Genomic DNA, 16,405 nt, shown 5'->3' with positions numbered 1-16,405 from the left:
TTTGCCCACCTTAATATCATAAAGATGAGGCCAAAAAATGAAATCCTCATTCTTTCATGTGCATTTGGAAAGCACGTTATGAGCCGTATTACTAAAAATGAGATTACGCCAAAAGAAAACTGATTTGGAATGTTCTTCAAAGCAGATATGTCATTTGTGCAAATATGCTACTAAATGCTTTAAATTAATTGGATTCGACACATTTTGGTCAATTTTGATTTGTCAACAATAAAGGGAACTTCCTTGCACAAAATCCACGAGTCCAGGTTGCAATACAAACAAATGTGTGACTCATGGCTATTTTTGTTTAATTGCATTTTAAGCCACATGTTGCATCTGCTGCTCACTCGTACACTAATTTGAATTGATCTTATCTAGCATTTCAATGTCATTATAATGACAGCCATTAGGAAAAATATTTTGCTCTCTTTTTGTCCTAATATATTTACTGTCATACCCGTTTCCATGCATCCTTTGTGGAAAAATAAAACTAAGTAAGTTTTACGTGTTAAACAAAGAGTTAAGTGTTCACAAATAGATAATCAAAAACACCATGATCAGCAACACATTAACAGTACCATAACACTACTTTGTTCTTACCATGGGGCTCTCCATGATGCCTTTGAGGAAGATGAGGTCCAGGTCATTGGCGGTGGTGGAGCTGATGCTGTCACTCAGCGTGTCGAAGGCCTGATGCATGGCTACACACAAAATACAAAACATGCAAAAATTACAGACTGGAAGTATACAGTGGTTTCTTTAGAACAAGGTTATTCAACTGGTGGTCCGAGGGCTAAACCCATCCAGGGAATGACACCATACTGGCCCCCGAGTTCAGTTCAAAACTTAGGAGACAAACATTTTTTTGCAGCAAATTCCAAGAAACACTAGAGTGCTCATGTTGTATAGAGGAACTTGGATCAGTGTAAACACATTGGCAGCAGATCCTTGCATTGACATTTTAACCTTGCTAGTAAACACTGGGGTCCAAACTTGTGATTTACATAACTGAGGCATTCCTCAAGGCAGTCTGTTAAGTCCTCTCCTATTTGGCGGCAGTACACAGTTTTTCATAATGTGATTTGTGTAACCAAGGTGTTGCTGTAGCTTGTTTACTTCAGATGCAGTCAGTAGTTATTTGTTCCACTTTTATTCAAATGGTGGTCCACGAGTTAAACTTGTGAGACTCACACTTTTGCAGAAGGTCCTTAAAAACAGCAAATATCTACTGTACAGGACGCTGGTTCTCTCGAATAGACAACATATTGAATTTATATATTTTAAATATTGGCTTTAAAGGGGAACATTATCACAATTTCAGAATGGTTAAAACCATTAAAAATCAGTTCCCAGTGGCTTATTATATTTTTCGAAGTTTTTTTCAAAATTTTACCCATCACGCAATATCCTTAAAAAAGTTTCAAAGTGCCTGATTTTAACCATCGTTATAAACACCCGTCCATTTTCCTGTGACGTCACATAGTGAAGCCAACACACACAAACATGGCGGAAAGAACAGCAAGCTATAGCGACATTAGCTCGGATTCAGACTCGGATTTCAGCGGCTTAAGCGATTCAACAGATTACGAATGTATTGAAACGGATGGTTGTAGTGTGGAGGCAGGTAGCGAAAACGAAATTGAAGAAGAAACTGGAGCTATTGAGCCATATCGGTTTGAACCGTATGCAAGCGAAACCGACGAAAACGACACGACAGCCAGCGACACGGGAGAAAGCGAGGACGAATTCGGCGATCGGCTTCTAACCAACCATCGGTATGTGTTTGTTTGGCATTAAAGGAAACTAACAACTATGAACTAGGTTTACAGCATATGAAATACATTTGGCAACAACATGCACTTTGAGAGTGCAGACAGCCCAATTTTCATCAATTAATATATTCTGTAGACATACCCTCATCCGCGCTCTTTTCGTGAAAGCTGATCTGTCCAGTTTTGGAGTTGATGTCAGCAGGCCAGGGAAGCTAGGGTCGATAGGGGGTTTAGCTCGCTCGTCTGCGGGAACAAACTGCCGCCATTGCTTGCCGTGCTACCGAGGTCCTTTGTCCCTGAATTTCTCACACACTCCGGCAGATTCAATGGGGGTCTGGCGGCAGATTTCTTTGACTTTATCGTTGGGAATGCATCTGCTTTGAGTGTCGCAGGATATCCACACATTCTTGCCATCTCTGTCGTAGCATACCTTTCGTTGGTAAAGTGCGCGGAACAAACGTCCAATTTCTTGCCACTTTCGCATCTTTGGACCACTGGTGCAACTTGAATCCGTCCCTGTTCGTGTTGTTACACCTTCCGACAACACACCGGCGAGGCATGATGTCTCCAAGGTACGGAAAACAGTCGAAAAAACTGAAAATAACAGAGCTGATTTGACTTGGTGTTTGAGAAAATAGCGGATTGCTTCCCGATGTGACGCCACGTTGTGACGTCATCGCTCCGAGAGCGAATATTAGAAAGGCGTTTAATTCGCCAAAATTCACCCATTTAGAGTTCGGAAATCGGTTAAAAAAATATATGGTCTTTTTTCTGCAACATCAAGGTATATATTGACGCTTACATAGGTCTGGTGATAATGTTCCCCTTTAAGGAAATATGGACCCCCAAAACATTTTTTTTCCAAATATCACTGCTTTAGAAGGTTTTCAATCCAGCTATATTTTGTCAACCTATTATTTGTATTAACAAGGCTGTGTTGTGTCGTCAGCAAAATGGATAAAACCACTTGGCAGTAACGAGCAGAATGTGCTGTTAATTTGGGTAGGACAAGTTTCCTGGCTAATGAAAGGTATCACAAGAGCTTATTACAAATAGTTAAGAAACACTTGATAGTATCAAAACAAGTTTTATTTTCTTGCAAGTCTTACAGCCAAGAGGAAATATCAATTCATAGTTGGTGTGTTAATCCTGCATCTGACACTGGGATAATTCCATGTTTACAGCAAGTAACTGGCTCGGACCAAATGTGACTTACACATCAATGCTAAACCAATCAAAGCACTCGGGATGAGAGGAAGTAAGTATAAAGAAATATTTGTTGAACGGTATACATTACAGTAGATGTTTTTCTGACGAGAATGGGATTTAAACCCATGTGTGTAGAGCACAATGTAGGTTTTTCTCTCAGTATATACAAAAGTATTCAGCCAATAAATACTGTACTAGGCTTTTAGAAAGGCCACGTTCAGTGCCGCATGTTGATATTGACCTCAAAGCCAGAAAAAGGACACAACTCACATCTTGGATTCTACTCAGGAGGAAATAGAAGCCAGACTGGAGCTGATGACCTTGATCATTACGCAGTCCTTCCGCCCTCTCATACAATCATTTCATAAGTAAATGGAATGACTAATTGCATGAGTCTTCCACAGTGAAGTATTTTCTTTTTTTAACCAGCTCTCCTCCAGCAGGAGGAAGGCCAGATTTGCACCCGGCACAGTAGACATTAGAGCAGCAGGCCAAGTTAGACGGCCCGCATAATTATCTTTAATCACATTGGGTTTCACTGTACCAGGCTTTTTTCCTCACCTTTGGGTAACTTTCGTTGCTTTATTGCACAAATCGGACAACATGTAGGCCTCGGCCGATAACAAATTTTGCTTAAAGATGCAACACTGTTTTGAGAGCAAATTATTGACTGATATGATAAAACATAAGAATGCAAGTATACCCTTTCAAATGCAATAAACTTGTATTTCTCGTATATTTTAACATTGTAATTGGAATTAGCACTTTTAAATCTCCATTAAGTTAAATACAACAAAAAATAGCAATAAAATATACTCTGTCTGTCAGCAACATTTTGCTTTTGAATAAAAATCAAAACCAAAAGCAAAAAAAAAAACGTTGTCTCGGTTAAGGATGATCTGGAAGACCCTCAAATATACACAATCAAAACAATAAAATGGCGAAATAAAGTATTGACATACAAAGTTGCACTTCCAATATTGAACATATGTAGAGTTTTACATTACTTAACTGACAATCCAGTTAGGACCTTTGTAAAAAAAAAATGCAGCGTAACAAAATAAATACTACAATAATAGCAGATTGATGAACAGGCCATTTGCAAAAAATACTTTAGCTTGGCAGATTCCAAGTGAGGAAACATCATCATGACATGACAACATGACAAATGTTTGTCAAATGTTCAGCGTTTTGTGAAATGCCAGTTTCTCAACAGTATTAAAGGGTAGGGAGCATGTCTTCGGCAATGTAGTGAACCAAATTTTCTGTAAGCGCCCAATTTTGTTTAAACTGACCTTATTCATGAAACGCCTCAGTGAGTGTAGACTGTTCGTACAAAGGCTCTGCGTCTTCATGTGTGCGTCTTTTACCAGTTGATAAAACTGATTCGGGTGGTTGTTTTTCAAGTGGGCATGCAAATTTGTTGTTTTGGATTTTATGTTGGCACAACTTCCGATCACATTCAGCAAAATGTCTCTTCAGTGTTGATATGCTAATTATGTTCCAAAGGTTTAAAACTAAAATATTCCCACACGATTTTCCCCCTTTTTTCCTATTTCCATGACTGGAAAGTTGGTCATCTATGCAGGCATGTGATTTGAACTTAATGAACAAGACTGAAAATAAGCCGGGGGTCTGGGGGCCGCAGGACAAGGAGGACAAGGGGGGCATACTGAATTCGTTACGGGAAAACCGTAGTCGTTGGCAAGTATGGCAAAGAGACGGATCAGGATTTTAATACACATTGTAGGTCAAAAATAAAAATAAAAACGGAAAATATTTTTGTATAATTTCACAAAGATAAAAAAGACGGATTTCCGACTATAGACAGGAAAATCACATGCCTGTCTATTGTAACTTTCCAAATTTTCCAGGACACATGCAGCTGAGATAGGCTCCAGCACCCCCGCGACCCCGAACGGGATAAGCGGTACAAAATGGATGGATGGACATGGGAACCATAGGAATGTAATACTCAAGTAAACTGTGGTAAAACACCCGGTGGTTAGGATTACCGTATTCAATTAAAATGATCGTAAAATCGTGATTGATAACCTTACTTTGACAAACTCACGGGCCAGTGACGCTCATTAACTGGGGCGCTGGAGCTAGCTATCTAGCTTAAAGGGGAACTTCACTTTTTTGGGAATTTTGCCTATCGTTCACAACCATTATAAAAGACATGACAACAAATTGATTTTTTTAAATGCATTCTAAATATTATATAAATGTCCCCACCCCGTTTCTTTGCGAGGTTTATGAGACATTTTTCATCTAAATGGGAATATATGAACCTCCCAACAGTCGACATCCTAATGACTGTGGACCTTATGCAGTAAGTGATGTTTAATTATGTTTGTAGGCTCTCATAAAGTCGGTAGTGAACAGAAAACAGTGATGAAGGGGGGGCGGGGAAAGCAAACGTCGTGGTGCGTTTTTAAAAATGAATGCGCGCATATGCTTAAAATAAGTAAATATTAAATGTTATTATAAATGGCCTTGTTACTACATTACATATATACTTACATCATGTACTGTATATAAACCCTAATGTGTGTGGATGTTTTTAGGGGCTTTATAAACAGAATTTAACGGCTCCCACAGGCTCCATTATAAGCTGACTTTTGATCGCATTTATTTAATATTTAGAATGCATTAAAAATAAATCCATCCTTCGTCATGTCTTTCATATTGATTGTGAACGATAGGCAAAATTTCCAAAATAGTACAGTTCCCCTTTAAATGCTAACATGAATACAATAGACTTTGACATATTTCCACATTAGGAAACTACATACCACAATCTAATCTTGCTGACAAAATAACTAAGCCAGGGGTGTCCAAACTTTTTGACTTGGGGGGCCGCATTGGGCTAAAAAAATGTTTGCCGGGATCAAAGTCCGACTGCATGTAAGGTAACAGAAAAAAAAATTATATATATATATATAAACATACATACATACACACACAGTACACTCACATATACAGATATATATAAACAAATAATATTAATATAATAGATAATTAATAACTATAATTGGATATAACAGTATGTGAAAGTCAACTTCTACCTTGTTTTCTTCTGAAACAACCTCATTAAAGTTTTACAATCAATTAAAAATATCAAGCAGCTAAAATGCACCAAACATGGATAAGTGTGGACTGTTTTGAATCTTTCCCATCATGCAATCTAATAGATTTAAATGGGTGTAATTTTGAAAAATGTATTGTACGTGGACATTTTTAATATTATCCACAATGTTCAGTGAGGAGGTTGTTGTATGTGTGACCATGTATGTTGACTTCTAATGTTGGCTGCAGGTTTTTGCGCCATGAGTGGGAAAGATTGCTTGGGTTGGGTCATATAAATAATTATTTGCCGTTTCTACCTCCAACTTAAATTCATGGTCATTGGACGGCTTTGCTCACATTGTGCACAAGATAGCAGCAAAGGCACACCACCTGTTTTTTCTTTATCATTAAAAAAAACACTAAAATCATTGCAAATTAAAACAGAAGAAAATAAACATACAGTATTCAAACACTCAAAAATAATATTGCTCTTAAGAAACCATATTAATATCTAATGTTTCTTCTGCCGATAAAATATAGCGTGGGTCTATTTCTTAAAATGTTTTAAACTTGGTTAAAAGATTTCAGTGTGTGTATGAGTACTTTTGGTTGGTTGGTTTAGGTTTATTTCGAACATGCATACAATACAATCACAATATGATACATCACATATTTCCAGTTGTTACAGCATGTCCGAAAAGAAGTAGGAAAAAGCAGAACTTATTTAAACCTACCCTAGCCTTTCGTATCATAGCAGTTTTATGTGAATAAATAAATAATATACAATAAGTAAGTAAACAATTATTAAATACATAAATAAATTAGACATAAATATATACACAATTAAAGTTCTCATAAATAAATAGTGAGCAATTCATGTTTAACCCAGGAAATGAATGAGATTATCTAATTTAAAAGAATATATTTATTAGGATTCTTTTTTGTACTTTATGAACACTTGTAGTTTGAACAGTTTCTTAAACTAAATCATATTAGTACACTGTTCGACTTCCTTGCTTAATCCATTCAATAATTTAATTCCACATACTGATATGCTAAATGTTTTTAGTGTTGTACGTGCATACATATGTTTTAAATTAGATTTTCCTCTAAGGTTAAATGTATCCCCTTTTGTTGAGAAGAATTGTGATACATTCTTGGGGTAGCAGGTTATAGTTTGCTTTGTACATCATTTTAGCTGTTTGCAAATGCACCAAGTCATTGAATTGCAAATATTTTGATTCAATAAATGAAAAGGTAAACACTGGGTGCCAGTTCTTTGAATAACTACATTACTCCATAAAACAGATCGAGCTGTGATAAATTCCTATATTACTTAAAAGAAAAGTAGTTGTGTTTAATAAAATTCTGCCCAAACATTTAATAAAGTCAAATACTAATAAGGCAACAAGAGAAGTATCTCACACTTCTCCTTTCTTAAGTAATTATGTGCAGCAGATATTGGCATCTACATCAACAATATGATTTGCATTAGTGGTTGGACAGGACAGACTTCATATAAAAAAAATAAAATAAAAAAACTTTTTTTGAATCGATTGAGAATCGTTACAAATAAGAATCGCGATTCATTCTGAAATCGATTTTTTGGACAACCCCAGTACTTAATGTTGTATAATATTTACATTAGATGTACAGTTTATTTTCATTTATTTTAAGAAATTGCAGTTTTTGTATGACTTCCCCACTCTTCCATAGGTGGAGTCAAAAATGATCCCAAGCAGTTCCAATTGAATTTTCCATTAATGTTAAATTCTTAGCAACTCTGACTGTCTCACTTACACATCTGATGTCATCTCTCACATCTGATGCAACTGGCTATCAAACTAGCAGGAGAGTCAGGTGACTAGTTGTGTTTAGTGACCATGTTGGCTGAAGAGTCCTGTGACTAGTTGTGTTTGATGGCCATGTTGGCAGGAGAGTCCTGTGACTAGTTGTGTTTGATGGCCATGTTGGCAGGAGAGTCCTGTGACTAGTTGTGTTTGATGGCCATGTTGGCAGGAGAGTCCTGTGACTAGTTGTGTTTGATGGCCATGTTGGCAGGAGAGTCCTGTGACTAGTTGTGTTTGATGGCCATGTTGGCAGGAGAGTCATGTGATTAGTTGTGTTTGCTGGCCATGTTGAGGGTTCAGGTTCAATTCTAGCTTCTGCCATACTAGTCACATTCATTGTGTCCTTGCTCCTGATGGGTCTTGGTTAGCGCCTTGCATGGCAACTTTCCGCCACCAGTGTGTGAATGTGTGTGTGAATGGATGAATGTGGAAATAGTGTCAAAGTGCTTTGAGCACCTCAAAAGTAGAAAAGTGCTATACAAGTCTATAGTGTCATTCAAGTCCTCAACTGACCCGGGATCTGTAGTCTTTTCCTCCTGATTTGGTCCAGATTTTGGAGCACATTCAGCAATATTGCGATAATGATAATAACCATGATCATTTTGGTAACAATAATCATGATATGAAATGTTCATATTGTTACATCCCCTGGGACCCAACGTAAAAATGCAACCAGACGGAATATTAGGTTGTTATTGCGCATGCTCACTGCTTGGACCTCAAAGAATTGTGGGATTTGTTTGGGTCTGGCATGGCGTTGAACAGAGGTGGAAAATGTTTTTAGGGTTTGGAGGAAACAATTGTAATGATAGATATCTTTTAGGAACAAAATATTATGGAATGCATAAATAAGCGTAAGTACAAACTCCGTTTCCATATGAATAGGGAAATTGTGTTAGATGTAAATATAAACGGAATACAATGATTTGCAAATCCTTTTCAACCCATATGCAATTGAATGCACTACAAAGACAACATATTTGATGTTCAAACTCATAAACTATTTTTTTTTGCAAATAATAATAAACTTAGAATTTCATGGCTGCAACACGTGCAGAAGTAGTTGGGAAAGGGCATGTTCACCACTGTGTTACATGGCCTTTCCTTTTAACAACACTCAGTAAACGTTTGGGAACTGAGGAGACACATCTTTTAAGCTTCTCAGGTGGAATTCTTTCCCATTCTTGCTTGATGTACAGCTTAAGTTGTTCATCAGTCCGGGGGTCTCTGTTGTGCTATTTTAGGCTTCATAATGCGCCACACATTTTCAATGGTAGACAGGTCTGGACTACAGGCAGGCCAGTCTAGTACCCGCACTCATTTACTATAAAGCCACGTTGATGTAACACGTGGCTTGGCATTGTCTTGCTGAAATAAGCAGGGGCGTCCATGGTAACGTTGCTTGGATGGCAACATATGTTGCTCCAAAACCTGTATGTACCTTTCAGCATTAATGGCGCCTTCCCAGATGTGTAAGTTACCCATGTCTTGGGCACTAATACACCCCCATACCATCACAGATGCTGGCTTTTCAACTTTGCGACTTTAACAATCCGGATGGTTCTTTTCCTCTTTGGTCCGGAGGACACGACGTCCACAGTTTCCAAAAACAATTTGAAATGTGGACTTGTCAGACCACAGAACACTTTTCCACTTTGTATCAGTCCATCTTAGATGAGCTCAGGCCCAGCGAAGCCGACGGCGTTTCTGGGTGTTGTTGAGAAACGGTTTTCGCCTTGCATAGGAGAGTTTTAACTTGCACTTACAGATGTAGCGACCAACTGTAGTTACTGGCAGTGGGTTTCTGAAGTGTTCCGGAGCCCATGTGGTGATATCTTTTACACACTGATGTCGCTTGTTGATGCAGTACAGCCTGAGGGATCGAAGGTCACGGGCATAGCTGCTTACGTGCAGTGATTTCTCCAGATTCTCTGAACCCTTTGATGATATTACAGACCGTAGATGGTGAAATCCCTAAATTCCTTGCAATAGCTGGTTGAGAAAGGTTTTTCTTAAACTGTTCAACAATTTGCTCACGCATTTGTTGACAAAGTGGTGACCCTCACCCCATCCTTGTTTGTGAATGACTGAGCATTTCATGGAATCTACTTTTATACCCAATCATGGCACCCACCTGTTCCCAATTTGCCTGTTCACCTGTGGGATGTTCCAAATAAGTGTTTGATGAGCATTCCTCAACTTTATCAGTATTTATTGCCACCTTTCCCAACTTCTTTGTCACGTGTTGCTGGCATCAAATTCTAAAGTAAATGATTATTTGCAAAAAAAAATAAAAAATTTTATCAGTTTGAACATCAAATATGTTGTCTTTGTAGCATATTCAACTGAATATGCGTTGAAAAGGATTTGCAAATCATTGTATTCCGTTTATATTTACATCCAACACAATTTCCCAACTCATATGGAAACGGGGTTTGTACTGTAACATTATTCTATGAGTATCGGAAAAACTGCATGCCGGTCTTATCCAAACAATTGATCAAGTAAAGCATAGAGGGGAAATTAATCAGCTGATTGATAAAGCCTATAATGCCACAAAAAAAATCTGAAAATGGTGATCAACATGTAAATATTAATATTCCTATTTCTTGTGAATGCAAACACGTCTTTTCTTAAAGAGAATGTGAACGTTAACCTGAATGTTGTGTGCGTGGACAGTAAGCAGTCAGTGGAACACAAAACGAGGTAACAGACTAAACAGTACATTTGCCTGCAAGCAGATTTAAAGATTCATGTTGTTTAATTACACTCTTTAAAGAAAGTTGTATATACATAAATGTGACATTCAGCGCCATACTATAAATAATATTATTACAGCGTGATGGCCTCTGGCATCACTTGTCAACAAGGAAGGAATTGCAATGAGAGAAAATCAAAAGGGGCTTTTTCTGTTCTAAAGTCTCATCCCATCTAGCAGAGGTAGAATTAAAGCCAATGTCACAATGGCTGCTAAACAATCTGAGCTGTTATTGTTTGTGCTTAGAGCACGGCAGGGGGAACGTGAACCTCTTATACAGCATTTAATGAAGGTTGCTTTGTTGCTAAGGAGTGGTGCTTTGGGAAAGAGAAAGTATAGCGAGAGGCGTTTGTTGTAACTCAAGGGGCCGGGAAAGCGTTTCACTTTGTCAAATAAATCCTTACAAATATGTCATTACTATTAATCATTCAGTTGGTGTAAGATATGACTAAAGAGAGTGGTAGAACCTTTTAAGTGATGCATTTCACTGTGGCATACATCACACCTTATAAGTCATTTATAAGTTAACGATGCGTTCATTAGTCGACATGCTGATTTGCTAGACGCTTTACGTCCTAACGTCCTTTCAGAGTTAGGTGATAAAAATTTGAAACATCGCTTTACTTGGCATACTTGTCTTGTGATATGAAGCAAAAGTGGGTGCATCATATGGTTTAAGGATTTCTGATCAGAGTCTGTGGTCACGGAAAATATGTTAGTCTGTTCCAGAAGGGTCAAATTGTAAGCATGCATCAAGCATGAGAAAACATTTTTAGAGATTGCTGAAAAGATGAAAATCAGAGTAAGAGATGTCCAACGCATTACCAAAAAGTGGAAGCATAAGTGTGGAAACTGTGCAGTCGTCCTAATCAACACAAAATCCAGGCAACTCTGGACGTAACATTGCAGGAGCTTGCGTGAACATTGCCACAGAGAATACGCGACATGATCAAAGCCAAAGGTGATGCAACAGAATATTATTGTGTGTGATCTTTTTATTGGCCAGGCAGTGTACAGTATTTCCATACATCCATTTTCTACCGCAGTGATTTTCAACCAGTGTACCGTGGCACACTAGTGTGCCGTGAGAGATCGTCAGGTGTGCCGTGGGGGTTATTTAATATGTCCTAATTAACCATTGTCGGGTGTCTGTGCTATAATAAAGTGCGGCAGATAATGTAATACTCTTCTATTTCAGTAGGTGGCAGCAGAGGGCAATAAATACCTGTAAAGACAATCGAGTTAGCCTGCGCGACACATGACAGTGACACATGACAGTGACAGTTTGGGATCGCAGCGAAAGGCGGCGAGCAAGTGACGGTGATGGAGAAGTTTTTGAGAAGGGAAAATGCAAATGCCGAACAGGGTCTTGGACAAAATTCTGACCCAGATGAAGGCTCTAGTATGAGTGGTCGACAAAATAAAAAAGACAAAACGGTGAGCTCAAGGCAATACAGCGAAAGCTATCTTTCATTTGGATTTACTTTCACCGGGGATGCGACAGCAGTGCTTGGTGTGTGGTGAGAAGCTATCCAATAGCGCCATGGTGCCAAGCAAGCTTGAACGCCATCTCCAAACGAAAGTTCAAAACAAGCCGATGGACTATTATGTACGCTTACGTACAAACAATGAGAAACAGGCAAATTTTCTGAGAAAAACCACAAAGGCCGAGAGAGCCCTCTAAGCTAGCTACCTTGTTGCTGAACTCGTAGCTAAATCAAAAAAGTCCCACACTGTGGCAGAAACATTAATACTGCGAGCTTGTAAAGCCATTGTAAATTAGATGCTCAGGCCCAAGTTTCACACTAGGTGAGTATAAATACATTTAGAAACTATATTATTAACTATATGTATTATATACTGTGTTAGAGTGTCATTTTGGATGGTGGTGTGCCGCAGGATTTTGGAAATGTAAAAAGTGTGCCGCGGCTCAAAAAAGGTTGAAAATCACTGTCCCAAATAACACAATGGTATTGTTAACACTGAAACAACGTACACAGTAACACACGTGCACTCATACATATAAACACAGTGCTATCAGAAGCCCTAATGCAACCCTCAATTAAACATCATTGTCCCACAGCTTTTTTTTAGTGAAGTCATATGTCATGCCATACACAAATGTTCTAAGGTACAAATGATATAAGTCACAAAACATGACTACTATTCACATGCCAGAATAACCACATAGTGAGTCCCAGCAACCCACAGGTTGTGATTTTAGTCGATTCTGGTTTGCAACCTTTACGCAGATACCTAGGGAGCGCTAACGTTCCAAAATGATTTTAAGCATTATATCCTGACCACTTACGGCTTTTAGTTTTTAATGACGTAACTACTATTGGTACCATAAGGTGGTGTTTTTGTTACAATTTTTGTTTGAAAAATGTAACAGAGCAAGTTGCAAATAATTGCGCCCTTTTAAAATACGTATTTCTTTCTAGTTTTCATATATTTATTTTTCTAAAAATGTTGTATGGAATTAATTTGTTGGTACGATATGATATGGTTATAATAACAGATGTATTGATTTATGTTGAAAATGTATCTGAACTTAAAACTGTCAAAAGGTCAGGACATACACAATTCTAATAAAATCGAAATTTGTAACAAAAACACCTAATTAAATGAGTAAAATTCTAATGAAAACGAGTACCAAAAAATATAAACAGAAGTGCTGATTTTAACACAAACAAAACATTATTAACCACAATTGATGTGCCTGTTTTGTTGAGAGTAGTGCAAATGTTGCAGTATATGAAATGGTCATCTGAAAAGTGCAGACATTGTATGTGATAGGGGTGTAACGGTACGTGTATTTGTATTGAACCGTTTCGGTACGGGGTTTTCGGTTCGGTTCGGAGGTGTACCGAATGAGTTTCCACACGAACATATTAAGTAGCCGCCTAAGCTTAAGTCTTAACAAGCTGCTCCGCTTTGTTCTGCCTCTGTCTCTGTCAGTACTCTACACAGCACCCAGCATTGTCCCACCCACAAAACCATCTGATTGGTTACACACAGAGCGGTAACAGCCAATCAGCAGTGCGTATTCAGAGCGGTAACAGCCAATCAGCAGTGCGTATTCAGAGCGCATGGAGTCAGTGCTCCAGCGTCGAGCAGGTAGGTGTTTAGCAGGTAAGCATCAGGCAGTGGACTCTCCCCAAATTTTAATAAACACCTCCCAGTTAACTACTAGTAACATCACTATGAGCCCGTTGACGTTCTAGAAATATAAATGGAAGCTCAGCTCGCTCGCAGTCCTTGAGGTGAAGGCTAATTAGCTTTTAGCGTAATGTTAGCTCATTTTGCGATGTGTGTGTGTGTGTGTGTGTGTGTGTGTGTGTGTGTGTGTGTGTGTGTGTGTGTGTGTGTGTGTGTGTGTGTGTGTGTGTGTGTGACGGACAGAAAAGCCCTGCCTGTCTGTTATTTCACTTTACCTTTTTCTGTGTTGATTGAGCGGTGTTGAAGCAGCAAAAAAGACATTATGTTAAATAAAGAGTTTCTGTCTCTGATAGTTGATATAATAATGTAACTGCATCATTAAGCCTACATGAACTCCATGGTGTTCAGGGATGAATAGTATCTCCTATTGCTATTGTACTATTTTGTCAGCGATAGTTACATTAATCATTAGTAATGGAGCAGCCTAGTTTTGAATGGCAGGGTCCCTGCTATTACATGTTGATAAAAAATATAACATTTACATAATAAAAAATCAACTACAGGCTTCCCAAGTTGACTTGAAACTGTTTAATGTTGCACTTTTTATATGTAGAAGAAAAGTTTTGTCATTTTATTTAATCTGAGCAACAACTTGAGGCAGTTTAATGTTGATTAACGTGGGCAGAATTATTATAGTGTTCCCAATGGTAAAAGGATGAAGTCATTGTTTACAAATTTGGTAAATAAATAACCAAAAAATTTATATTTTGTTGTTTTCTTACTGTACCGAAAATGAACCGAACCGTGACCTATAAACCGAGGTACGTACCGAACCAAGATTTTTGTGTACCGTTTCACCCCTAGTATGTGATCATGGGCTACAGCTGAAGAAATGTTAACTTTTGTGAGGTAGATGTAGATCTAAGTTTGTACAGAGGATGTTGAGGTACTATCGCTAGTCTGATCATGAGTAGTGGAAGCAAAAAATAAAACAGCAATAGTCTGCAATTTCTTTTATCTTTTTCTTAAGTGGTATTTTTGTGTTTTACTTTCCCTGCTTACTATCTTGGCAGAAGCAGCATGTGTGCGCAGACGCCGTCTTATTGAAACCAAACAGCAACCACCATTCAAAGAATTTTAACATTCCAAAAAATGAAGGCACGGACAGTATGTCTTTCTTTATGTCACAAAACAAAAATGCAGCGTTCCACTCAAACAAGTTCAAACTCTCTCTTATTTTACTGGCAACTCTCGAACAACCTTTAACCCAGATAATACATGTCACCCCCCAGTCAAAGCCATTGCAACCGTGTAGCCAGCCTCAACACCACCAACTAAGTATGTCTACTTATTTTATTACAGCACTACACCAACAACATGAATGAGCACAACATTTAGCAGTGGAAACATGGGGACAAACGGTAGAAATGGATGGATGGAACGTGGGTTCATTTACCATTAAGTCTGTATCTTTAGTTGTTGAAATGAAATCGACGGTGACTGGCTAGTTTTTTTGCTAACAGCTACATGAGCATGTCGCAAGAGCAGTGACGCCGTATTCTAGTGATTACGTCTCAACCACGCTGTGTAGATGCACGAGTTGATGTAGCGCTAGCATGGTCTGCTGACAATAATGTTTCTTTTCCCCAAATCTTACTCTATTTGATCCACTTTTTATGGGTTTATTTTAAGAGGAGCGGCATGGCGTAGTGGGTAGAGCAACCGTGCCAGAAACCTGAGGGTTGCAGGTTCGCTCCCCGCCTCTTACCATCCAAAAATCGCTGCCGTTGTGTCCTTGGGCGGGACACTTCACCCTTTGCCCCCGGTGCCACTCACACCGGTGAATTGAATGATGAATGATAGGTGGTGGTCGGAGGGGCCGTTGGCGCAAATTGCAGCCACGCTTCTGTCAGTCTACCCCAGGGCAGCTGTGGCTATGAAAGTAGCTTACCACCACCAGGTGTGAATGATCGATGGGTTCTACATGTAAAGCGACTTTGGGTACTTAGAAAAGCGCTATATAAATCCCAGTTATCAAGAGGAAAATGAGAACGAAAGGGTTGAAATCCTGATTAGCATGCGTGCTACCGTTTTATTTTTTTCCAGGCGAGTAAATTTGTCGCACTGTACAGACCTGAAAAAGAAAGTGGACTTAAAAATTGTCATTTAAACCATCCCATTGCCATGGTAACAACCACCCCAGGCATGTATGATATTGGTTTGCAGTGCATCACCTTATTAGCTCACTGAAGGTCACCAGCAGTGAAGACAACAAACATTTGTGATATTTGTTGACATTTTAGCAAATGGACAGCACTACAGAGTGTGGCCAGAAATGTCACTGTGAACGGTTCATACACAGACTCATCACACACTCACAACTTTGTGTTTCCATTGCTCATCTAGTTTGTGTAAGGCTCGAGTGCTATGATAGATTGTCAGAAAGCGAAATGGGCAAAATAATTGCAAGTGTCAGCACATTATCACATACCCTGAGCCAGAACAGATTTCAATTGTCCCATTCCCTTGATAGCAGGCAATGATCTCTGACAGGCTAAACCAGCACACTTTACTCCAACAGT

The 16,405-nt window shown here is 38.7% G+C and overlaps 1 protein-coding gene across 3 annotated transcripts in view; it reads right to left on the bottom strand.

The window, feature by feature from the left end:
• mpp2b (MAGUK p55 scaffold protein 2b) overlaps positions 1-16,405 on the bottom strand; it is a 52,145-nt gene that overhangs the window by 12,020 nt on the left and 23,720 nt on the right. For all 3 annotated transcript variants that reach the window (XM_061967514.2, XM_061967512.2, XM_061967513.2), the window contains one exon: positions 601-701. In XM_061967514.2, the coding sequence (XP_061823498.1) occupies positions 601-701 (101 nt within the window). The remainder of the gene's footprint in view (positions 1-600; positions 702-16,405) is intronic.

The sequence above is a fragment of the Nerophis lumbriciformis genome, linkage group LG11 (assembly GCF_033978685.3).
Source record: "Nerophis lumbriciformis linkage group LG11, RoL_Nlum_v2.1, whole genome shotgun sequence".
NCBI lineage: Eukaryota > Metazoa > Chordata > Actinopteri > Syngnathiformes > Syngnathidae > Nerophis > Nerophis lumbriciformis.
This window is presented reverse-complemented; position numbering and strand designations above follow the sequence as displayed.